At 38.3% G+C, this 26,332-nt stretch overlaps 1 protein-coding gene across 8 annotated transcripts in view; it reads right to left on the bottom strand.

Annotated features, from left to right (window-relative positions):
* Positions 1-26,332, bottom strand: part of myo16 (myosin XVI) — a 259,231-nt gene that overhangs the window by 37,223 nt on the left and 195,676 nt on the right. For all 8 annotated transcript variants that reach the window (XM_081368813.1, XM_081368814.1, XM_081368815.1 and 5 more), the window contains 5 exons: positions 25,865-25,945; positions 22,050-22,255; positions 4,327-4,429; positions 1,343-1,439; positions 1,018-1,264 (listed from right to left, as the gene is read on the bottom strand). In XM_081368813.1, coding sequence (XP_081224939.1) covers positions 1,018-1,264; positions 1,343-1,439; positions 4,327-4,429; positions 22,050-22,255; positions 25,865-25,945 — 734 coding nt within the window. The remainder of the gene's footprint in view (positions 1-1,017; positions 1,265-1,342; positions 1,440-4,326; positions 4,430-22,049; positions 22,256-25,864; positions 25,946-26,332) is intronic.

The following is a 26,332-nucleotide window of genomic DNA, read 5'->3' as shown; positions in this document are numbered from 1 at the left end:
TAGCTATGAAACCCCCATCACTCAATCACTAGCACCTTTCTCATTTGTGATGCTTCAAATGAATGTATGTGATGAATGTGTGTACATGTTTTGAAGAACAAGATGCCCACCCCCATCATAAGAGCAGATGGTCATATGCAGAAGACGCTACTGATGTCAATGGCGACCCAAATACACCTAATTCATTAATTAATTTAGCTATTTTGCACCTTTTGACACTATTAATTGTAAAATAGGTATTTTTTTGCAGATCTGACCTTGATGTGGACAGTTTGCAGAGTTTTGCCTTTCTTCACAATGCAGATGGTAGTACATACTGTATGTGCCACATTTATAGCATCTATGACTGAACCAAGATCCGTCTTCCTTTTTGCTGAATTCCCACAACCCTGACGATGTCTTAAAAAGTGCAAGCACTTCTGACATCAGTGGCAAACTCATTTTGTTTGCAAATGGATAACAAGGAGAACCAATAACATCTCTGATTATATTAGACACTCCAAAATATGCCTTTTCCACTTGTGTTTGAGGGACCTATAAAAATTCATGGGAGGTTTTATTGGTTCTCCTCCTTCTCCCTCTCCAAACAAAATGGCAGTATAATTTAGACCAGGGTGTTCAAACTCAGTCCTGGAGGGTCACTGTCCTGCAGAGTTTAGCTCCAACTTGCCTCAACACACCTGCCTTCAAGAGGAAGTAACGCTGTAGCGCAGACATATCTGATCTGCCACATCGAATTTCAGCATACAAAACAAGATCTTTGTTAGAGATCCTCTAAAGAAGACCAATATGAATATGATTATTACCTTGATAAGTATTTTAAGAACTAATTGAACAATAGGGACAGAAGTACGCAAAACGGCAGACAACCTTATTACCCCACATATAGCTACCTAAATTAGTACCTTTAATAATTGCATTAAAGTGAATGCGCATACTTTAAATTATGGTTAGTTATTTAAAAAGATCACTAACAGTTTATGGTTAGTAAAAAAACAAGTCTGCCATGAGTTTCACCTCTTCGGCGAGTCTTCTTCTTTGCCCACAGGTTCTGGACGCTCACCCAGCGGTGGAGCGCTGATGTGACCCCGGAGGCGGTCGTTTTCTCGTGCGATATCTGCAGCGTTTTGGATGACCAGGCTGTCATAAGTGCGCATACCCAAGTCCTCTGCTCCCTGCAGGAACCGATGGACGTTGCTCTGCTCCTGCTGCCGAGAAGTGAGCTTGCGACACACATGCTGTCTGGCCAACCAGCCACGCACCACTGAATCACATACACATGATTAAGTGAAGTAAAAATATCAAGTCGAGTGACAGATCATACAGTATGAACACACTCTACCTTTCTGACAGATAATAATCTTCCTGTGCAGTTGATGGCAACGGTCATTAAGGTGATCAGCCTGCCAGTATCTCAAGAAAACCTTACTGTTTCCCATCTGAACAGAGAAGAGGAAGAGAAAAAAATAATCACATTAGCTCTGTTCCAAGTGTGTTGCCGACTGCCTATATATACACAGAGGGGAAAAATGCTGCTTGTTCAATTTCCTTAATTAAAGGTATAGCGGAGGATCTTTCCAAATTTTAGATAAGACCCGCCCTCTCCACTTTTTGAAAAGTTTGATTGATTCACCAGAATGATTGACAATTAGGAGGACCAATAGTTTAGGTTACCCACCAGGAAGTAAAACATCCTCCGCTATACCTTTAAAATGAGATAAAGCAATTGCTAAACTTTTCATTAGAACTTAATTCCATTGTGTCCAGTCCATTTTTTGGTGGATCAATTTTGTTGCATTAACTGAAACTGCATGAGTGGATTTTAGTTCCCAGCATGCTTTGGATTGGATTGAATTGGTAGTGTAAATTTTGAATTGAAGTGTTATTTTAAGGGAAACACTGGTTTGTGTATAATGTTCCATTATTTTACACGTTTAAAATAGTTTCTGTTGTAGTGACCATTGTGCTGAAGTGTGGAGCTTAGGTTGTGGGATGGTTATATATTGATTATGGTGTGTGTTGGCTCATTCAATGAATGAACCAAAAAAAAATAAAAAATTTAGTCCAGTGGCCAGTTGCATAAACTGTTAAGACTAGTCTTACAAGTTAGTCATCCAATTTTATTCTTTAAAACTGTTATTAACTTTTTAAAGTCAGTAACATAAAAATGTAGATTGGTCTAATTTAAGACTGATTACCCCTAACTAACTTCTAGTTGATCATACTAGTTCTTAAGACACAGTCTTAACATATTGGCTATGTTTATGCAACTGGCGCCTGGTCCGCTTAGCGTTCATATGGGCATTTTAAAACCGAACCTAAAGGCATATGGATATGTTCACAACCTGATTGGTCGGCTTTTATTACGTACATTTCGCGATGGAACTTACCGAACATTCAAAACAATGCTGTGTGCTGGGAAAAATGTGCTTGTTGTATGTGCATATGATAGTATTCTGACCAGCTGAGTACTTGTAAAGAGCTTATACATATCTAAAGGGGTCAAAACAGGGGCAGGAATCCCTCCGACATACACACAAATGTTCTGCTGCTAGGAGACGCAGTTCTGATGCCTGAACTGAACTGTTATGGGCAACATCATGACTATGATGAAAAAAACGGTTATGCTTGAGCATGCTGTCCTTTTTAGGGTCGCATCTTGTGATGACATCATGTCCCGTTTTTGGCCCGGTTACTTGTCTTTGGTCTGTGTTGCGTTCATTTATCATTCGAACCGCACTGTTTTGAAGCGGACCGAGACCCATCTTTTCAGCAGTCTCGGCCCGCACCAGTGTTTGGATGGCAGCGTTCACACTTTTTTAAATAAACCGCACTAATAGAGCAATCACACCAGGGTTCGTTTTAATTGAACCAAACTTGCCAAGTGTGAACACACCCTAATAAGCATTATAAACACATAACACACATAAAAGTGGAGTAAAATAGTACATTACACCAATCTATCTATACTTGTCATTAATAAATGGAATACGCGTTTAAAATAAAGATATGTATCAAAATTGGTCTTGACCACCATTTTGTCCACCTTTCTATGCAAAGGACACATGTGATGCGGTCTCAGAATTCGCTCAAAATAAGGTATCTTAGGGCACAGTTGACCCTTCGCTAAGCCACGCCCGAAAACCGCCACAGGCCAATCGTGGCTTAGCAACCGTAACTAGGCGCGGGAGGTCTGGCAAGCTTTCGAGCGAGAGGGAAACATGCCGAAGCGTTGTGCATATGGATTGTGCAAATCAGATACCCGGTATCCTAAAAGTTTGGACGGGGTGGTGGATTTTTGTTCCCTTCCCGAAACCTAAAACCCAAGGGGAGAAATGCCGGGCATCATCTTCATTTATATATCGCTTTTAACAATGTAGATTGTTCCAAAGCAGCTTTACAGTGATAATAGGAAATTAAAAGTAAAGTGTTTTGGCTTTATAGCAGCTCTAGAATAAAGTTATTGTCCAGCTTGTGGATCAGGCAGTGTGATTAAAGGCAAGACGGAGGCTCACTGACATAATTTAACGTTACTAAATAATATATTTCAGCATTTTGTTAATCGACGGCCAAACTAGTAACGTTACCCCAATCGCGACTCTCCCGGTGTTAGTTCTAGTAAAAGTAAAAGGTAAAAGGAGGGAACATCAGGGGTCTTGCCGGAGATCTCCAAGGAAAAGGTTGGTATGTAAACTTAATCAGTTCATAACAGTAAGTTAGTCACTTATATGACCCACGACGTGTGAGCAGTAACGTTAGCCTGGCGCACTACAAATATAAGCGGGAGAATGTTATCATTGCAAAGTGGTCAGGCTAATGTCTTGTGTTTATTCCACAATACTTATGGATAAGCTGTTTGATTTATAAATATTAGAATATTTTCAAATGCACGCACAAAGCTGTTCCTCAATTTGTGTGTTTCCCATTTGAATGGTCAGCGTACGAGGCGGCTACTGCTTGCGCTGGGACCTAACGTTATAGGCTTTAGCTTCAATTTTGATGAAATTATTCTCTAATCGTTTGCATATTATGTCGTGGATATAGCCCTCGAATGCATACTGCAGTCTTGATCTCTCAGATTTTCACCTGTTCGCCAAAAATGACTAATTATCTCCTTGGGAATGTCTGAAACCGGTGCATACATACTGTAATAGACGTGCCAGGCGCAAAAGCTTGACAGGCGTAGCAACAGTAACTAAGGAGGGCGGGGCTTAGCGAAGGGTCAATTAAGTTGCCTACCTACACATCATCAGTGCATCTATGATAGCATCTCTGTTCCTTATAAACTCGCTCCCTAAAGCTCTGTAGAAGTCTTTGGAAACTCACCTGCCAGCCCTGGAGTTTGCAATACTGCAGAATGTGGCGGCACTTCTCCTCTGCGGATGCTTTCTTCTTGTCGGTGAGGATAGTGTCCACCAGCTCCCTGTATCTGCAACACAAACCCACAGAACATCACTGTCATCCACATACTGTACTGTACTGCAGAGGAACTCTCTGTACCTATTACTGCAGTGTTATTGCAGGATGGGTCACTAATGCCTGTACTGGAATATCGTCTGCATAGACCATCAGTGTTTCTTGTTGACCTGTTTAATAGGGCTATTTCAAATGAAATAACCATCTAAGGCTACTGAGTTTAAGCTATAAAAGGCAATGCTCAATCCTCAATCAATTTTCTTTCGTTGGTGGGAGAACCCAACAAGAGGTGCAATTTGAGGGTCAAAGGGTTTCAGAGTCTGGATGACCTCTCAGCATCTGCGGCAGAGGCTGTTGGCAAGGCAACCATTCACAGAGAAAGGTCAAACTTGGAGAGCTTTGCTGCATTGTTTTGGAGTAGAGGGATCAAGCATCTGTGGTGCGCGGGGGTAAGCTGTGGACACACCCCTCAAACACGTGACTGTGTGTGTGTGTGTTGGTGCATTGGGATTATGCATTATGAACATCTGGTGAAAGGGAATGGTGTTTAATAATCAATGATACTGAAGGAATTCACAAAGGAAGAACTAGAGCATTCATGATGCATGCTAATAATGTTTCATCTTGGGTTCAGAACATGAATGTACATTTACAGATTATTAATAATTAATAATGAAGGCCTCCATTTCCATGCTTGAGTTTACGCTTCATTGTAAATTTTCAATGTAATTGTAATTTGGTCAAATTTTATTTTAATGTTACGTTGTTACATTGTAATTTCACAAATATAATACTAATTAACAGCATGCACTTATTATAGGTTTTTAGGTTTAGTGTCAATTGAAAGTGCTTGTGCATAATTGACTGTTATTACTATATTAAATGCATGCATGTAACAACGACACATTCAAATAAAGTGTTACTGTACCTGTCATGTTTTATATTATGAACTTCTGGACAATATATATTAAACGTTTGCGCAATTGCAGAACAAGTGAATGGGTGATGCATTAGTATTAGGGCTGACACTATTTTTCACTACACTTTTATCATGTCCAAAATAATTTATGATAACAATATATCGTTATATCTACAGTATATAAATCTTAAATAAATCATGCTTTCAGTCAAATAGAAATTAAAAAATAAATATTATTTTATAGTATTCTATACAGTGATAAAGGCTATGTCGATTGGCATTGCATTATAAATACACATCATCCTTATGAAAATGCCCGAGATGGCTTGAAGAACACAGATAAACCATAAAACTGTTGCAATGGTGTTAATTCTTCTCTATTTTTCTTAATTCATCTGGATGTCTTTGTCCATATTAGGGATTTCTTGGAACCTACTGTATTCCTCATTAGTCTCACTTGTGGACTTACATGTGAGAATTTAGTGCTCCATAATGCTCAAATCATACTATTTTGGGTAAAAAAAATAAAAATAAATAGTAGCCTACTCTAAAGATATTTGAAGTAAACATACAATAATCCATACGTTTTTATCTGAATGAGCACACTTTTGGACTAAAAGTCCCAAGAGATGTAAATATAACAAAACACAGAAAGGGTGTCAGCAGATAACTGGTTAATGTATAATTTCCCGTTTCAGGAAAACAGTTTTGTGGGGCAACCCTTTTGCGCTCACTGTTGATCGGCAAGTCCTGCAGACTGGGGTGATTAACGAGTCATTTTCACTTGTAGTTCTTATCACGCTGACATATGTTCAAGTGTTCGTTTATCCAATAAGTTTGGTTCTATTTAGTTATTTGATGCTATAAAATGGGGTGTAACGTCATGATTGACAGCTGTGTTTGCGAATGAATCTGTGGGAAAGGGAGTGTGGGTGGGACCTTTGATACCCCAGCTCCGCCTCAATGACGTAATCGGCAATGAGCGTTTCTGATCATTCTTCTTCATTTTTCTACGGTGGCAGGAAGTGGAGATGAATCATCCATCTTTTTTTTTTTTGAGTCTAGGTCAGGGGTGCCCAATCCTGCTCCTGCCCATCGACTGTCCTGCACAGTTCATCTCCAACCCTAATCAAACACACCTGCCTTTAATTTTCAAGTGATCCTGAAGACTTAATTGGTTGCTTCAGGCGTGTTTGATTAGGGTTGGAGATGAACTGTGCAGGACAGTCGATCGGCAGGAGCAGGATTGGGCACCCCTGGTCTAGGTGATTAAAAAAAAAGAGAAATTAAACGAGAAAAAAAACTTCTGCTGCACAAAATCATGTTGGAGATGACAGACGGAAGTGAGACACTGTACTCCAAATCTAACGGATAACAAAATTTTAGTAAATATTGAGATAATATCATTATTGTAAATTCTTTTGACCACGATAATCATGATATCATGACAGCCCTGCTAAACACCATTTCTCATCCGTGAAGGGAATTCTTTACGCATTTCTCTAGACATCATGTTTGCAAAACATTCTGTATTTTAATACGTCTTTCCAAAAATATTTCACAAATTTGATCTTTCATTCTGCTTGCTAATAGCCTATTAACGCTGTTTAACATGTGGTGAATACTTTCTGGCTTAAAGCTGCTTTATGGGTCGTTATTGTGTTATGCTTGATTGGTGACGTAAGAGATCTTGGCGCAAGAGCAAAAACTGGCAGTCTTACTTTTAAAAAATTTTCCGTTTTCATTGAGCCCAGTTCATACTTTGGTCAGGTGGCACATGGTGAACAGATTGGAGGGTGGGAGAAGACAGGGATGCAGTGTATTGTGGGACGGGGGTGGGCTTCTCAATGGGCTCAGTAAAACACTTGCTTAAAGCCTCAAGCCAAATTAACTCAGCGTCTCGCTTTCAATGTGATTTACAGCAGCCTGGTGCTTCTGAACTTCCCCTAACCCTTCCTCCGTATGACCAAGACCTACGGAATCCCACAGGAGTCATCAACCATGAAGGGAGCCAGGGGAAGCCAAAGACCTCTTGTATATGAATATGAAAATTGTCGATGCCCTCACAGTTTGTTGGGCCTTTGGGGATTGAGTCATATGAACTCAACTGGGTCGAACTGCCTGGTAGTTAAGCTACGAATTGGGGTTATGAGATGGGGAGATCTACCTCATTTTCACAGTATATAGCCACAATAAAATGGCAAACAATGACAACTGACCATTATCTATTATTCTGAGCATCATTATGGCGATGAGAACTGCTGTCAGGAAAAAAAACAGGGACTGTGTTTGTGTATGAGCATGCATAAATCAAACTGCTACACCTCTCAAAGCACTGGAGCTGAGCGTTAAAAAAAAATAAAAATTTTTTGTATTATTGCAGGTTGTCCTGTTCCCAGCTGTTATCCATTAAGCCTTTAACTGGTGAAAGTAAATAAATAATCACACAAGTGTTTGCGTAGAACAAATAAACCAGAAGAAATGAGAAAGCAGAGCCAATTGGTGGTTCATCTCATGAAGATCTTTTCAGATTGAGAAGACACATTTTACTCATGCAAACTGCAATATTATATCTGATGTATGCATTGCGATGTACAGTATACTGTAGGTGTATATATAAATAAATAATTTTGTGCATTTAAATAATTACAAAAGAGGAGGTTAATCACCTCTCAAGCTGCATGATTTAATGCATCATTCATGTCTGTAGCAAAAACGGTGATATATGACAAAATGTCTGTATTTTATCATTTGTTTGTACACAAAATATGCTTTCCAGATGAAGCAATCTTTAACAGAGGTCTTGGGCATTTATCGTTTAAAAGTTTGGGGTCATTTTTTTTATTTAATTTTTTATTTATTAATTTAGTTGTTGAAAAATAAAAATGGCTAATTTTTAAAGACATTTATAATGTTACAAAAGTCAGTAAAGACATTTATAATGTTACAAAATACAATTGTTTTTAATCTTGATAATAAAAATAATAAAATGTTTCCTGAGCAGCAAATCAACATAGAATGATTTCTGAAGGATCACGTGACACTGAAGACTGGAGTAATGATGCTGAAAATTCAGTTTTGAACACAGGAATTTTAAAATATATTACAATAAAAACTTTTTTTTTTAAATTGTAATAATATTTCACAATTGTATTGTATTTTTGATAAAATAAATGCAGCCTTGGTGAACATAAGATACTTTTTCCCAAAAACAACAACAACTAAATATTTCTATAGGTGTTTAATGGGATACTTCAGGATTTAGCATTAAGCTTTGTATTACCAGTAGTATTTTCGAATTGCCGTGCTTTCCACCCTCATATCCCCCTGAGACGAGAGATGTATGTATTTTTTATCTGGAAAAAAATCCTCCGATGACGCAAAAATCTTTTGCGTCATCTGAGGATTTTCTGGACAGAGGCTAAAGAATACAGCCAGTAGGAGGAGCTGTCCCGCATGTTTTCAACCCGCCCATAGAGGGTGGGATCTCACTCACAGAATGTACACACAGTCAGCCGTCTTTCTTTGGAAGCTAAGCTTGCAGGCTCTTGTTCTGTGGAGAAAGCTGAGTAGTAGGAGAAAGCTGAGTAGCAGGGGTTACCATACTCTTTTTCCCAGACATGTCCGGCCGTCAAGATCGTCCAAAATGTCCGGGATTCAGCTTTTGCTTTCTGTGGTCGCCATTCATTGTTTACATGCACACCTTTTGTTTCAATCTAACTGAATTCATTCCGATTGGTGAATCTGAATGTAGTGTTTACATGAACGCTAAACAAGCGAGCGGTTGATGTGCGTTTTAACATTGCTAAGAAAATTCCCGCTCCTCCGTGAGAGATACGAGACCTCTGCGTCTCACAGCTGGTGCGTCTTTGACTGCAGCGCGTCCTGCTCATCGGTAATCACGCCACCGGCCTCTCATCGTTCTCCCACGCCCCTCAGCCTCGTCCTGCTCGCCACAGTAAACACAATGAATGGCGACTGTAGAATACAAAAGCCGAATCCCGGACATTTTGGGCGATCTCGAAATCCCGGGCAGACTCGTCGTCACGGAGACTCACTAGTAGCCTAGCCCTGCGCTCTCTTACCAGTAGGTGTGGCTTGGGAGTGGCCTCCTAGGGCAGCGAAGCAAGTGTATTCTAGGAGTTGTTGTCTTTCATCCACATAAGTCAAAAATACATTTTCTGGCTTTTCTCAGTCTAGAAAGCTCCAAATTCAAAAATAATTTTACATTTCTTCTACATAAATGACCCATTTTAAATACACATTCATCTTTCCAGAGGTGAAGTATCCCTTTAAAAGGATAGACAACCTGTTTGCATTTCTTTCTTCTTTAAAACACAACATAAGATATTATTGGGCAATGGATAACTATTTTGTCCATTCAATGAAAGACACCAGGGCCTAATGTAATTTTGGGCCCCATTGACTCTTTTTATACGGTGACCGGGAGGGGACATGTTCGGTTCACTTATTTTTGTCGTGGCCACAACATATAAACTCGTGGGAACGTGATATTAAGTCGTGAGAACGTCATAATATCTCGTGGGAACGTCATATTAAGTCGTGGCCACGAGATCATTTTGTTGAGGTAACGACATCATTATGTCGTGGCCACGCGATGCAAAGTCGTGGCCTCGAGATCATATGATGACGGAACGATATATTTTCTCGTGGCCACGACTTCATATTTTGAGAGAACGACATCTATTTGTCGTGGCCACGAGTTGAGGGAGCCACAGCGGCCAATACTGTAACCGTACCATAGCATAGACTGGGCTACAGCAGAGAAGAAATAACATTTTACTTTAAATTAGGAATGTCATATAAAGATATAGTGGGGTCTTTGGCATTAAGACATGGGTACGTTATAAGTGAAAGACACATGAAGCGCATTCTTAGACTTTTTTGTTGCACGCATATTTAGGGACCGTCTCAAAATTACATGCGACATTGGCATAAACGTTTCTAACTTCAATAGCATTTGATGACAGTGACTTACAGTCATAAAACCAACTGTACATTGTTCACCCAGGTCTCATGTATGATGCACATCTTTTAGATTTTTGATATTTATTTAAATAAACTGCTAAATCATATGCAAATATTGCTATGTATTTCACTGCTGCCACATACCTGACACCTAGATGAACAATGTACATTTGGTTTTATGACTGTAAGTCACTGTCTTAAAATGCTATTGAGCTTTAAATATGGTCATATTCTGTATATGATCCCACACAGTAATGAAATGCATAGCATTATTTGCATATGATTTAGCAGTTTATTGTCATAAATATCAAAAATATTAAAGGTGTGCATCATACATGAGACCTATATGAACAATGTACAGTTGGTTTTATGACTGTAAGTCACTGTCTTCAAATGATATTGAGCTTTAAATATTGTCATATTCTGTATATGATCCCATACAGTAGTGAAATACATAGCAATATTTGCGTATGATTTAGCAGTTTATTTAAATAAATATCAAAAATCTAAAAGGTGTGCATCATACATGAGACCTGGGTGAACAATGTACAGTTGGTTTTATGACTAAGTCATTGTCTTCAAATGCTATTGAAGTTAGAAACGTTTATGCCAATGTCGCATGTAATTTTGAGACGGTCCCTAAATATGCGTGCGACAAAAAAGTCTAAGAATGCGCTTCATGTGTCTTTCACTTATAACGTACCCATGTCTTAATGCCAAAGACCCCACTATATCTTTATATGACATTACTAATTTAAAGTAAAATGTTATTTCTTCTGTCATCTCCATCTCTGCTGTAGCCCAGTCTATAGACTATGGTACGGTTACAGTATTGGCCGCTGTGGCTCCCTCAACTCGTGGCCACGACAAATAGATGTCGTTCTCTCAAAATATGAAGTTTATTCTCACGAGTTTATATGTTGTGGCCACGACAAAAATAAGTGAACCGAACATGTCCCCTCACGGTCACCGTACTTTTAAATGGATATTCTTCAAAATATCTTTTGTGTTCTTAAAAATAAAGAAAATCATACAGGTTTGAAAAGACATGAGGATAATTAAATGATGACAGAATGTCTATTTTTAGGTGAACTATCCCTTTAAGGACAGTCCAACAAATACTTCCATCCCTTACTGTCTCCTTTTCATCCGCATCAAATTAAACCTGGTGCCTACTCTGACTGTGGTCCATGTATTTGTGAGTCTGTGTGTGTTGTGCTGTGTAATACAGTGAGGATGCTGCATTGCGTTTAAAGGTGGAAGAGCAGTTTGCCCTGAGGCCTGAGCTAAACCGTGATAAATAAGCCTGTCATATTCATTAGTGCTGGGCCAGAGACTATCACACACATCAGGCTGCACACCACAAATCATTCACAAAGAGCAAGAGAGAGGGTAGCTAGCATGACGACAGAGAAGAAGAAAAACATATACAAAGAGTCAAATCATCCAAGAACTTGACCGCACGTCACACGTGTGCAAAACATACATCCATTGAAAAATATAATAACTTTCCCTTTCCCCCTTACACACGCTCATGAATGGCTTGATGGAGGTGGTGAATGGGTTCTTTGTGACTCGCAGTCACTTTTTTGGCCTCGGGAAGTCAAGGCGTCCTTGGAAGAGACGCGCTGGATGGAGGGTACACATGACTCCACATCATAAGCAAACACAAAGCCGCATTTATCAAGGCTTCACTTCTTTATTTACCCACAAGTCGACAGAAAACCAGCACACATGTGCACTTGGACAAAGGCTGGCACATGGCACGATAAAGTGGAAAATTGTTTGTAGTGATTTGTCCGCTGTTTGCTGAGGGCAGTGCAAACAGAATGATAAGTGAATGCCTGATAGAGCTGGGAAATATGTCAGATTTTCACAAAATATTAATCCACATAATATAGAGTTTTTAGGATAATTTCACACTTATTCTCTGTACAACATAAGAATAAGTTCATACTAATTAGCTTCTCCATTTTTTTTTTACCTTTTAACATGCTTTAGGAAAATTATAATAAAGGGATAGTCACCAAAAAATGAAAATTTTGTCAATTTACTCACCCTCAAGAGTTTCTTTCTTCTGTTGAACACAAAATATGATATTTTTAAAGAATGTTGGTAACCAGACAGTTGACGGTAGCCATTTTGACTTCCATAGAATATATTTTTTCCTATATGGAAGTCAATGGCTACCATATCAACTGTCTGGTTACCAACATTCTTTAAAAATATCTTCTTTTGTGTAAATGATGTTTTGTTATTTTTGGTGCATATACAATACATATTCAAATGTTTGGGGTCACTATACAATTTTTTTTTTTAAAGAAATTAATATTTTTATGCAGCAAGGACATTCAACTGATCAAAAGTGACAGTAAAGGCAATTATAATGTTACAAAAAGATTTATATTCACATAAATGTTCTTTTAAATGTTCTGCAATAGAATACAGTTTGTAAATCATGCTTTGATTAAGTAGATTTTTACAGTTTTTGTTCTCACATTAACATTTTGAATTTATTTGTCATCAATGTCTGTTTGTCTGGTTCCTCTGATGCCTTCACATCTGTCCTTGTTTTTGAGGCAGTGAATCAAAAGACAACATCATACTCTTACTGGTCATAAACAGAGGTTTGAATATCAATAATGCTGACATTTTTACGAACATAATGCGACTGGGGCATGAATAAATCCTAGTAGAGTAAGATAAACAATCAGATCTGTTTTAGGACATGCATTACACATATTTTGATATAGATATACACGAGCGAGTTAGTGCACGTACAAATACATGCACGCACGCGCATACACACACACACACGCGAACAGCTTGAATGTCAAAGCACACACAATGCTGACACAGAGCTTCCCCACGAAAAGCCATGAAAAGTGACCTCAGTATCAGACAACCTTACACTCGAAAAAAAAACAAAATTTCCATCACAATTGTCTGGCCTTCGTCTGCCTGCATCCCATTAGCTGCCACTCACCCCGTCTGGCTCAATTCAGCCTTATTGTGATGCTAACACACACACGTACGCACTCTAACAAAAACAAACAGTGCACATGGCACCACGTCATCCAGGCGTTCGCAGAAAAACAGCATGGGAATGCGAGAACAGACGCCACAGATTAACTGAAATGATGCAAAGCATATGTCTCGCAAAGACCATTTGCGGTGACAGTTGAGAAAAGTTTTACTTTAAGCAAATAAGCAGCTGACACGCGTGACAAGAGAGCGTTTGAAAGCAGGCGTCAGCGTGTTTTTGAGGCGTTGATCATTGTAGCCAATCAAAGACATGTTGAGCGCGTGAACACAATGGCCAATCAGAGGTGTTTAAAAATCCGTTCAACAGCGCTCAAAATGCTAGAGGAAAATGCTGGTATCGACACATTTGTAACATTTCAGTAACGACTTGGTACCGAAGTCGGTACTTTTGACAATAATACTACATCGTGCACATGTTCACCTAGTTTATTTAAATGATTTAAACCTTGCACAATATGAAACACGAATGAATGAACAGCACGATTGCAAATCAGATAGTTGCCATTGCCATCTCTGCACATCTCTCAGAAAGCAGAGCTTTGTCAAAAGTAATATCAACTAACATACTGAAACATACACGTTTTCTATAGCTTGATGTGTCTATTTAAATGTTGTAAACCTTGATATTATACCTGATATGTTTTCTGTCTCACTCTCTCCTGTAGGCCAGTAAGAGCTGTGCGTGTAAACCTCACTCCCCTGGCCTCAAGAGGAGCACTAGCGACTGACACTAGAGACTGCAGTCTTTAGTAGGGCTCAGACAATAAATCGAGGCATCTCGATTCTTCAAACGATTTTGAGAGATTTTCAGTATGCATCGTTTTTCTCTCTCCAATCGATTCTGAGCTTAGTTTTTAACAGCAGTTGACACTGCGTTCTTCCAATCCCTAACACACACTGCTTGAATCTTCCATAAAATAATCTTTTCGAAAATTCGAAACGGCTGAAGCAAGTTACAAGGGTGTTCGCTGTGCATATTAATTGCAAGAGTCATAAAAGCATTCTGATGTGCAAGTACATTTAACCAGTTAAGTGGACTCATTTCACACACAGCTGAAAGCACAAGCGCTTTTCGTTGTGAGCATTTGAGCGTGCAGTTAAAAACTAGCCTAGAGCGCCATCTGCTGTTAAAAACTAAGCTCAGAATCGTTTGGAGAGAGAATCGAGATGCATACCGAAAATCTCAGAATCAATCCACAAATTGCGATGAATCGATTTATTGTCCCAGCTAGTCTTTAGCGTTCTTGTTAGCGCGTCTGCCTTCGACACCGGAGACAACAGACATGGGCCAGTAAGAGCTGTGCATGTAAACCTCACTTCCTTGGCCTCAAGAGGAGCGTTAACAACTGCGGTCTTTAGCGTCCTTGTTAGCACGCCAAACAGCGCAAGTTTATCAGTGACTCTCGCCAAAACTCCCATTAGAATCAACAAATCTCTTATTGACATTGTGTTTGCACAGTTAGTTATGATGAAAGCATTCGCGTGAGTGCAGAAATCTAATTGCAATGACGAGATCACTGCATTCATGCGTTTAACATGTCTGTGATCGGCTACAATGCTCATCACTGCAACATGTCATGCCACAATCTAAACATAATGCTATAAATCAACAGTATTCATGATTAGTTTACCTCGAGAGAGTTGTAATAGTAAAACGTGCTAAAAGATTTCGAGAGTTCCACAAGTAATACTGAGCTATTTCATATGCAAAGCTGTTAGCCAATCACAGCAATGGGCGTTTACACTGAAGTCTCACACAGACACGCCCCTACAAACAGAGCGTTCAAATCAGAGGCTAAAATCAGGGTAGGAAAAATGCCTTTTATTTGTAAAAATCATGTAAAAATCATACAAATATTATATTTGCACCTCAGAAAACATTATAAAAATGTTTAATAATTCAGTTCGTAACCCCTTTAAAGGAATGTTATAATTATAATAAAAAACAATTATGTTATACCAGGCATATTTGTTAAATGATAACTATGAAGGGAATAGAATTACAATTAAGACGGGCTTCTCGAGTAATTTTACGAACTTCCAGTTAAAGCCCCGCCCACTTCCTGTTTTATCCACATACTAATCATTTGAGATTGTTAAAGATGCGGATACAGCGAACATCCCGTATCCACCCACACTTCCAAGAGTGGCATTTAGATGAATATGTAGGTTGTGCGCTTTCCTACAGCAGTTAAGAAAGCATCTGATCATGCGATGTGGATATGTTTGCACCACCAACTCCACACTCCAATCAAGTCAAGTCGTGTTTATTTATATTCCATTTTATACAATTAATTACTTTAAAGCAAGCAGCTTTACAGTATCAAACATAAAAAGTGTAATGTCTCTTTCAATTACAATTCAAAATTAATTTTCTACTATAAAGCAGCTTTCCAGTGATCTCGATGGACTGAACAGAAGAAATGAACTGGATAAGTTTTCCATGTCAAAGAAGGCGGAGCTTCAGAGCCACACCAACCTATTATGTAATTCCTGCAGACCAATGGTAGTTTAAAGGTGTTTAACAAAATTTTCCAGAAAGTTTGAGCTCCAACAAACTCCAAACAAACTTTGTTTTGGCCAGATTTTGTTCGAAATGACGTCTGTTCGTTCTTTGATTTCGCTTGAAGAATATTTATCTAAGACTATCGCACAGTTGATCTGTCTCATATCTACATTTTCTAAAAGGGAAACTGCTCTCAATAACACCAATGTTACACTAATCAGGAGGCTATGAACTTCATTTCATGTAGTCAAAACAATATTCATTATCACAGGAGAATCTGAGCTATTTTCCCCCAGTATAAACAAGCAATGTCACAAATGTCTGGGTCATTTAATCCAGAGTCAACACGAGCTGCTGTCTAGGAGCTAAAATGTTCTGTGAGGATAAAGTGTCCGAAGACCTTATATCTCTTTCTCTCTCTCTCTCTCTCTGTGTCTGAAAGATTCACGATGTTTACAGCTGGGTAGTGGAAACTTACAGTGTCACGTGACCAGCAGCGTCCCGAATCATTATCACACTGGAATGTTACCGTAATCCTTTTATCCTTTACAGAACGAGAGAGAAAGAGCAGCGTGTGATCTAATCAAAGCACACTGAATTACACTGCTCAAAAAAAAATAAAAAAAATAAAAACGCGGGGAAGGAGATTGGAAAATTAGACACTAGAGTAAATCAAAAATGATAAAGCAGTGAGAAAGATACTCAGGAAAAAGAAAAGTGATAAATCCTAGAGTAGAAGTGTGAATTGAGCATTTTATCATACACTAAAACTAGTGCTGTCAATCGATTAAAAAACAACTAGATTAGACATTTTTTTCTGTGATTGATCGCAATTAAAACCACTTACGTTTTAATAGAAGCTATTATAATTTTATAATATATTAATTCATCTCCAAATTATGGATATTATATATATGGATTATATATATATAAAAGTAGCGTATATTTTAAATACTTGTTTAATAGCATTATGAATGAAGGCCAGTATCACTGATACTAATACAGCTACATGATGTCTCAATGATTATTATTATTATTCATTTTTCAATTTTAAACAATTATAGCCATTCAACATTACAGTGTAATTGAAAGCTATAAATTGTTTTAACATTTATTAGGCTTAAAAAGTATAAAACTTTTAAATTTAAGTGAACTTAAAACAATCCTCACATAAACCCATAATGAATGTCATATTTACCTGTGCCCTGTGAAATATACAGAAATTTAATCAAGTTATCAAACAGTCTGCATAATTTATAATTAAATATAGATTAATCCTTATTAAAGCTACAAAAGTTCTTTAGTCAAGAACAGAGAGTAATTTTCTCTGTTCGCTTTGTTCTTTGATTAACATTAATGACAGACAGTATTAGTGGCTGCTGCCGCTGACGCACATGATGCAGATCTCACACGCTTCTCATTTTCACACAACTCTACGTTCATTTAAATTTTTTCTCATTTAAGACTGCTCTTATGAAGATACTTGACAAAACGGACAGTTTGGCATAATTGTGAAAGAGAACTCGATTCTAGCGCGCTGTCTGTGTGTAGGATACTGGCGCGCGTCTTTCTGTGTGTTGTGTGTTTGTGTGTGTCACATAAACAGGACATTCATAGACAGCGAGTTCTCTTGTGTCTTGTCGCACTTGAATGGTTTAAAAGCATTTGGATGAATAAGAGCGTTATCATATAATGTAACACTAGCCAAAGGATGACAGAAAAAATTGATGCTGCGTTTATTGCGTTAAATATATATTTTTTTTTAACATTGACAGCACTGACTAAAAATTATGCGAAGATTTGCATCATTATATGCAAGATCAGTGTTAGCGCCCCCTATCATCACGCACAACCCCATATATATATATATATATATATATATATATATATATATATATATATACATACATACATACATACACATACATATATATATATATATACATATACAAGCTTTTATTTTGACAGCCGGTTTATAGGCATTTCTTATTACAAGTTTTGAAAGATCGTTGGCATGTGTTGAATTCACAAATGCACGTTATAAGCAACTCAAATTCAGCACATGCAGAGATGAGTTCATGTAGAGCAGCATTTACTGTGAACAAAGTTGCTGTCATAATTCCACATTTCAAATGTACAGCTTTTTCTTCAAGGGAAATTGAGCAAAAATATTGATAATGCATCATGCACTATACAAATTAGACTCTGGAATAATAATGCCCCTCCCCCAAATAACGTTTAGCCAGTCTGACCAGCATTAGCAAGTTGCAAATCATGTCCATGGCTGTGATGTAAATAAACAAAACAAAAAACTAAAATTCCTTGGTCCTGACTAAATTTCCTGTTTTAATAGGAAATACAGACAACTCTAATGACCTCTCTGTGACCTTCAGACAAAAGTTAAGTTTAAAAAGGGGTGATATAGGAATGAAATGAGTGGGAACTTTATGAGCCTTTCCAGCGCTGAACTAAATCCTGGTTTGTGCAAAGAGCAGGAACAGCCTATTCTAAAAGTGTCAGTATGACATGAAGATGAGGCACTGTGTTCCAGAGTAAGATGAACTCAAGAGTCACGCTGAACCCTTGCCTGACAAAGGGAACAGCCTGCTTCTCTTTCATTTTCACTTGCGCTTTTATCCTTTTCTTTTTACATTCTGAAAATCATGCGGAAGATTTCTTGAAATTACATCCTCCCCCCTTTTTCTATCCAATTTACAATCTTTCTCCGTGATGCTTTATCCCATTTCTCTCTCTTCCAGTCACGTGAAGTTTAGCTGAGATCAGGGTGACCCATCCGAGCGCACTTCGTCCTCTCCAAAACTGCCCCATTAACACCCCATCAGAAAAATGGCTACTCAAAAAAAAAAAAAGCACACACATTCCCACTGAGGCCTATGGCCATTAATCATGGTGTGAAACCAGTGTCACACCCTAGACATTGCTCTCTGCACCTACACACACACACACCCCGCCAAAAGATTGTGACCATATACCCCCATTATACTATTTTTTTAATTATTTATTTTTATTATATATATATATATATATATATATATATATATACACATGTGTATGTATAATTTATTGTCCATCTTTTTGTATATCTATTGTTTACATTACTGTTATCTTTTCTTAAGTCTTCATGAATGTGTTACTGTTGTTCCCAAAAGGAACTGTTTCGTTTTTAACAATTTCCATGCAATGTGCTAAAAATGACAATAAAGTTGAGTTGTACTTTGACACGGTATATACTGTACTTTCTACTTCACCTCAGTTGAACTAAAAGTCCATCTAGAGCATATAGTGCAGACAGCTTGAGTCAGGCAGACTCATATCAGCGTCTGATAAAGTGCACTTACAATATATTTCCAGTGGAATGCCGATTTACCTCATTTGACCCGACGGCAGAAATGGATTGAAAAACCTCTAGTGCTGAGCGTATAGAAACATAAATACGTCCACAAAGCTTGACCTCGGTTAGTCTCTACGTAATATATATATGATCCTCATGGGAAACATACTCAGGATATGAACTGCTTGATTTAAAAACAGACTCTAGGAGAGGCCCCCACATTTCTTAATAGGTGACATTTATTACCCTACAGTAATAAAATGAACAATCAAAATACTACAATCATTTTACTTATTAAAATATTCTATTTGTTATTATTTATTTTATTATTTATATTTTTTAAATGGTTTTTTTTTTTTCTTCAGGGACTTGATTATAATTTCCATTGCACACTATTTTAAAAGTATGATATTATACTGCAGTTTGATTTAAATTGTTGGATACAGTAGATATTAGGGTTGTGAATCGAATATCGAAGCTGAACTGAGTTCTCTTCCGCATCTTTTTGCACTTGAATGGACAAATACACACAAAAAAGTCAAAATATCCTCGTTAAAACAGTCGGCTATGTCTGAAGTGAATGTAAACAGTTGACAAAGAAAATGCACGTGCAGCTCTTAAAGGGACAGCAGCCTAATATTCCTGCTGTGTACGTTAATCACAAAAGACAGAGGAAATTCACTCGCTGTTCTTGACTGAACAACTTTTGTAACTGTATTTGTAACATATATTACATTTGTAATGTAATGTAGCACGTCCCAGCTGGGTTCGTCACTTATTGGGGTCCCCTGGAAACATTTCCATTGTGTTCTGTTCTATTGGCAGCGCGTTTCTGTATTTGTTTGTGTTGTGAGTATTTGGAGCACACATGTGTTGTGAAACTGATGAAGATGTTTTCTTAAATTGCAGGTGTTTTTCTATTTTGCATGCGTTTTCTTCAGTCGCAGCGCGTTGAGCTCTCTCGGCCACCGTACTTTAGCCCTATTTTTAATCATGGTATTCAGCTACAATGAAATGTTTTGCAGTAAGACTTAGAATAAATGTGAACGATATCCAATTTTTTATTTTTTTTTACCTTATTGAAATCGAAATTAGGAATCGATAAGCAGAATCGGAATCAAAATTCAAATGATATCCAACTCTAGCAGAAATTTAAAGGTGCATTAAGCAACTTTTCATGTTAAAAATACCCGTTTTCTAACCCATACATGCTTAAACAATTGCCTGATGGGCTGAATGAGCCCTTCTCTGACCACTGAGATTGTCTCTATAATCCTGTAAAGTAAAATAAATAAGAGGGATTCGGGCCGGAATTTAAGACTGGGCGTGACGTCATGCGCGTTCACGGCACGCTCACATAGCTATGTCTGGCAGGTTTGTGTATTCGCCGCCATTCTCCGTAGAAGATGGATTCTAAGAGACCGGCTTGTAGTTCATTTCAAACACCAACGCAAACTCCACGTAAGATAAAAAAAAGAAAACTTTTGTCCGTGAGCGTGCACACTTCTGGTTGCAGTTTCGCTTGCCGCCAGAGGGGGCATAGTTCTGCAAAAACTCAGAGACTTGCGCAATGCACCTTTAAGACCACTCAGGTGGAAAGGTGGCAAAATTATCCATTTAAATTGGAGTACAAATATTTGATACATTTAAATCTAGCTACTGTTGGATAATACCGTGGATAATAGCTTAGTCTACTGTTAAAAAGTTAGGGGTCAGCAAGATTTCTTAGTAGTTTTAAACAAAGTTTCTCATGCTCACCAATGATGCATTTATTTGATTAAAAATACAGTAAAACAGTAATATTCTGAAATATTACAATTTAAAATATGTTCCATTACTCCAGTCATCAGTGTCACATGTTCCTTCAGAAATCATTCTAATATGATGATTTGTTGCTCAAGAAACATTATTATCAATGACTACGTTTACATGCAGCCAATAACCCGTTCAAAACCGGGATATTAGCAATAACCCGGTCGCGCACGGCCATGTAAACACCGGCAAAAACCTGAATATGCTCATATCCCGGTTTTTAAAAACCCGGATATGATACCTGGGGTACCCCTTTTCTAACCCGAATATTTGGTCATGTAAACGCGTATCGGCATATCCCCATCAAAAGGAACATTGATTTGTGTTCTGCGCATGTTCTATTCGCAAGGAATCTTGGTCTTTTGAGTAGAGACGGCGCATACAAAACCCCGCGTGCAGTATACCGGAAGTAAACAAGAAGTAGAGGTAAACATGGCGAGACGCAGCACAGCACCACACTTTTGGAGCGAGGGGGAAAGAGCAAACAAAGGCGATCGCTATCTGCCCCGAACTATTCATTATCCGCGTGCTGTTGTTGTTGTCTTTGGATACAGGAAGAAGTATCGGAAATTACGCATATTGCGTCTTAAGGTTGTCCGTACGTCAAGACCTTTTTACAGTCTATGGTCAAGACGCTAACTGACACTGTGCGTCGCCGTTTACATCAGGATATTGCCAATTCCATGTATACAGGAGTAACTCTCTCTGCTCACGCATGTAAACGGGTTATTCCGAATGTTTAAGAAACCCAAATAGTGACCTTAACCCGACCATAACCCGAATATTGACAGCTTGTAAACGTAGTCACTGTTGAAAACAGTTGTGATGCTTAATATTTCTGTGGAACGGTGTATTATTATTATTTTATTTTTTTCAGGATTCTTTGATGAATTGAAAGTCCAAAGAACATGGGATGTGTGCTTTTAAACTGGGACACTTATTTGTACCCTAGTCGTGAAAAGTACCTTACAACTAACAACAGCGCCTAATTGAGGGGTTGAGGATCTCACCTGCTCAGGAAGCTGGTGAAAGACAGTCGCACCGGGTATCCATACCGGATCATGCGGACCATCTCCAGAACCCCCACATACTGGAGCTGTGAGGACACGTGGAAGCTGTCAAACACATCAGGCTTTCCGGCGTTGTTGGGCCTGACGCATTGGACAAAGTGGGGAGTGCATGCTTGCAGCTTACTGGTAATCTCACACAGAGAGTTCTGGAACGAGACAGAGCAGGAGAAGAACACAGGTGAAGCTGTTGTTTACATGACGTTACATTCAGACAGATCAGTTTGGCTCGATGACTCTGTTTGCTTCCATTTTTGTAGCAACATGAGTTCGTGGTGCATCCTCCTCTCACCATCTGTCACCACTTACGAGAAGGCCCAAACCAAACCAGGTTTTTTTTTTGCATTATCTGAACTAACTTTGGGAGAAAACCTGTAGAATGGATTTAAAGAAACACTATTGTAATTCTGTCATCATTTCCTCGCCCAAATATATATATATATATATATATATATATATATATATATATATATTTTTTTTTTTTTTTTTTTTTTTGTGAAACACAAAAGGAGAATAAATGATAAATGTACAGGCCACTCTTTTACATATAATGAAAAGTAATGGGGACTGGAGCTGTCAAGCTCTGAAATGACAAAAAAGAATCAAAATAAATAATTAACTGAACCATAAAGTCTGTGTATGTGACTCAAGACTTCAGGTGACTTGAAATATAGAGCACAGGTGTTGCTTTTTTGTCACTTTGGAACTTAAAGGTGGTATCAGTGATTTCAGGCCCAAAAATATTTGGATCACATTCATCTAATCTTTCCTAACGATCCGCTAGCTGCCCGCCCCATAAGCATGCCGTCAAAAAAAACCCAATCACCGACAGGGGGAGGGTGTTGTGATGTTTTGAGCCAGCTTTTTCTTCAGCTCTGACTTCGCGTGCAGCCGTGCACGAGCACAAAACCTCACAACACCCTCCCCCTGTCAGTGATTGGTTGGAACACTGGTTGGAGTGTTTGGCTAAACCATTGTTTTTGTGTGCAGATCTCAGAGCCTAGGCTGCCTACAGAGACGCGTTTTTTTGACGGCCTGCTTATGGGGCGGGCAGCTAGTGGATCTTTAGGAAAGATTAGATGAATGTGACAAAAATATTTTTGGGCCTGAAATCACTGATACCACCTTTAAAAGTCCAGATTCTTATTCACAATCAGTATATGTAAAAGAGCGGCCAGTACACAGAATCAGTCAAATTTATGCATTTGGATGATGGTTTTATCTAAAGCGACATTGCCTTCAAGGTAAATATACTTTATCAGTTTACATTTAGTGGTTCAAACTCATAACCCTGGCTTTGCTAACACCACGCTCTACTGTTTGAGCTACAGGAATGCCACATTTGGAACCACAAGAGGGAGAGTTCATTTTCATTTTCAGGTGAAATATTTCCTTAACGTCTCCGGCATGGGAGGTGAGCGCACTAGCATGGATGCTAAAGACCACAGCCTTTAGCGTCAGTCGCTAGTGAGCCTCTTGAGGCCAGGGGAGTGAGGTTTTACCTGCACAGCTCTTTACTTACTAGCCTTTGTTACATATACTTTGGGCTTTTAATGGAGCTGAAAAAAACTAGTTATATTGGTAGCGGAAAGTGCAATAAAATATTGAATAAACTGTTATAGATGTGTAGAATGTGTACATCTGCAGAAGTTTCTGCTGAGCTTTGCAAATGAAGATTCTGTGTGGCTGTACTTTACTTATGAGGTACAAACCCAAAAAAGCTGGATCTAAATGATGATGTCACAGGCATATGAGCCTGTGCTGTGTCAGCACGGTCGGCAATGAGCCTGCTATCGCCATGTGACATTTCTACTGACGCCAGCCGACAGAAACAAGACGGGAAAGACGGCGCCGCAGGCAGTAACATACTGTACAATAAGCCATTCAAAGACAAACTAAAAAAAGCTGCCAATTACGACTGTTCCATCTTTCCGTGAGGGTGAACGCTAATGAAAAACACATTAGCTTAGATGTTATTTATTATTGTTGAAGGATTTCATGCTGCTTCTACCGCACTTGTCTGGGAGCTATTTAGGCGTGGATAAATACCGCATGTGTTTGTGTGAACGGTGTGCATCGAATGTTCTTTATGATGTAATCATCCCTGAACAGAGGGGACAGATTACACAGGAACACTGCGTGCTCTTCACATAAACCCCTGCATACCCCTTACATCTCACGGTGCAGAAACAGGGTATGAAATCAGGTCACGTAGTCTTAGCGCGTGTGAGCATGAACACATACCTGCATACCACTGGCATGAGAATGAGGTCATGATTAAAGCGAGAACATGTCTGTATGTGAACAAGAATGTGACGTTATTTTAATAGGGAGGTGTGTTACAAAGGGACACTTGCATTGGTACAAAGGGAGAGGTGTGTGAGTTTACGTTGAAAACATCAGGAACAGGAATCAAGTTAGGTTAATGATTCTCTGTGAATGTCTGAATTTTAATATCTTATTCCTTGTGTCTTTTGTTTTAAGGTTTTAAAAATCTCAGTGGATTACAAAATTTGCGAAAGGAATGTTTGGAAATATAATATATATATATATATATATATATATATATATATATATATATATATATATATATATTTTTTTACTGGCACACTAAAGCAAAATATATAAATAATAGTGCTTGGCAGCGATTAATCACATCCACAATAAAAGTTTTTGTTTACATAATATATATGTACTGTACATAAATGTATATTTATATATATAAATAATACATTTTTCATCTTAAATATATACATGCATGTGTGTGTATTTTATATATACAAAATAATTATACACCGTACAATTTCCAAACATTCCTTTCGCAAATTTTGCAATCCACTGAGATTTTTAAAACCTTAAAACATAAGGAATAAGATATTAAAACACGGACATTCACAGAGAATCATTAACCTAACTTGATTCCTGTTCCTGATGTTTTCAACGTAAACTCACACACCTCTCCCTTTCTACCAATGCAAGTGTCCCTTTGTAACACACCTCCCTATTAAAATAACGTCACATTCTTGTTCACATACAGACATGTTCTCGCTTTAATCATGACCCCATTCTCATGCCAACGGTATGCAGGTACCGGTATGTGTTCATGCTTACACGCGCTAAGATATACTATATATTATGTAAACACAAACTTTTATTTTGGATGCAATTAATCGTTGGCCAGCACTAATAAATAACCATCTAAAGACCAATGTTTTGTGAAGCATCTAAAGCTTCTTGAATCTTAACAGTAGAGCGGACATACACTACTGTTCAAAAGTTTGTTATATATATATATATAGGATTATTTGTAAGTATTGAATTTTATGTATAGTTTCCATCTCTACATATGAGATCAGAGATGGTGTGTTGAAGACATCAGTGAGCTTTTCTCTCCCACAGTAACAGTGAGCCTGCTGTTCATTCATACAGAATCCAATTCCATCTACAATCACCCACCCTAATCGCTAAAACATCAGCAGGCCACAAACCACACTGGGCCTATGAGACCGGCACGACACTGGAACACTTCTAGTGTTGTTCAAACCACAAACACATGGGCCTTTGAGATGTCTTGCTGGCAGATCTATACTGTTTAGATGCAAGGCAACTTTTTGTGCTGTGAATCTGTAGGCTTTATTATGAGATCCAATGCTGTTGGAAAGAAGAATTTAAATCCATGGAGCGCGATGAACATCTGGATGGGCTGGGTTGGATCAGGTCAGGTTTGGGAGCTGGAAGTGGTTCTACTGTGGACTTACCCTGAGCTGCACTGCCAAAGTGACTGGACCACAGCGCTCCAGCCTCTGCAAGAAGGACGTCGCTCCCTTCTTCTTCAGGAGCTGCAGAGGCAAATACAAGTAAGACTTTTAGACCATCCATCCATCCAACTTTATTTACCACTAACTAAAATCCCTTTTTTTTTTTTTTTTTACTTAACGTAAAGCCTGACACATAAAAAAAAAAAAAAAAAGAAACGTGTTATTTTTTTAAGAAACATCTTTAATGGAACAGTTTATGACATGAACCTATGGAAGCTTGTTTCCGCCACAGAAATAAAAATAAAAACGGTAATTGTGACTTTTTATCTCACAATTCGGACTTTTTTCTCACAATTGTGACTACAGAATTGCGTGATATAAAGTCGCAATTGTAAGATATATTCATACTGTTTGGTACTGAAAAAAAAACTTTTTTTTCTCAGAATTGCATGTTTATATCTCACAATT

Source organism: Scardinius erythrophthalmus (assembly GCF_964197995.2).
Source record: "Scardinius erythrophthalmus genome assembly, chromosome: 6".
Lineage (NCBI taxonomy): Eukaryota > Metazoa > Chordata > Actinopteri > Cypriniformes > Leuciscidae > Scardinius > Scardinius erythrophthalmus.
This window is presented reverse-complemented; position numbering and strand designations above follow the sequence as displayed.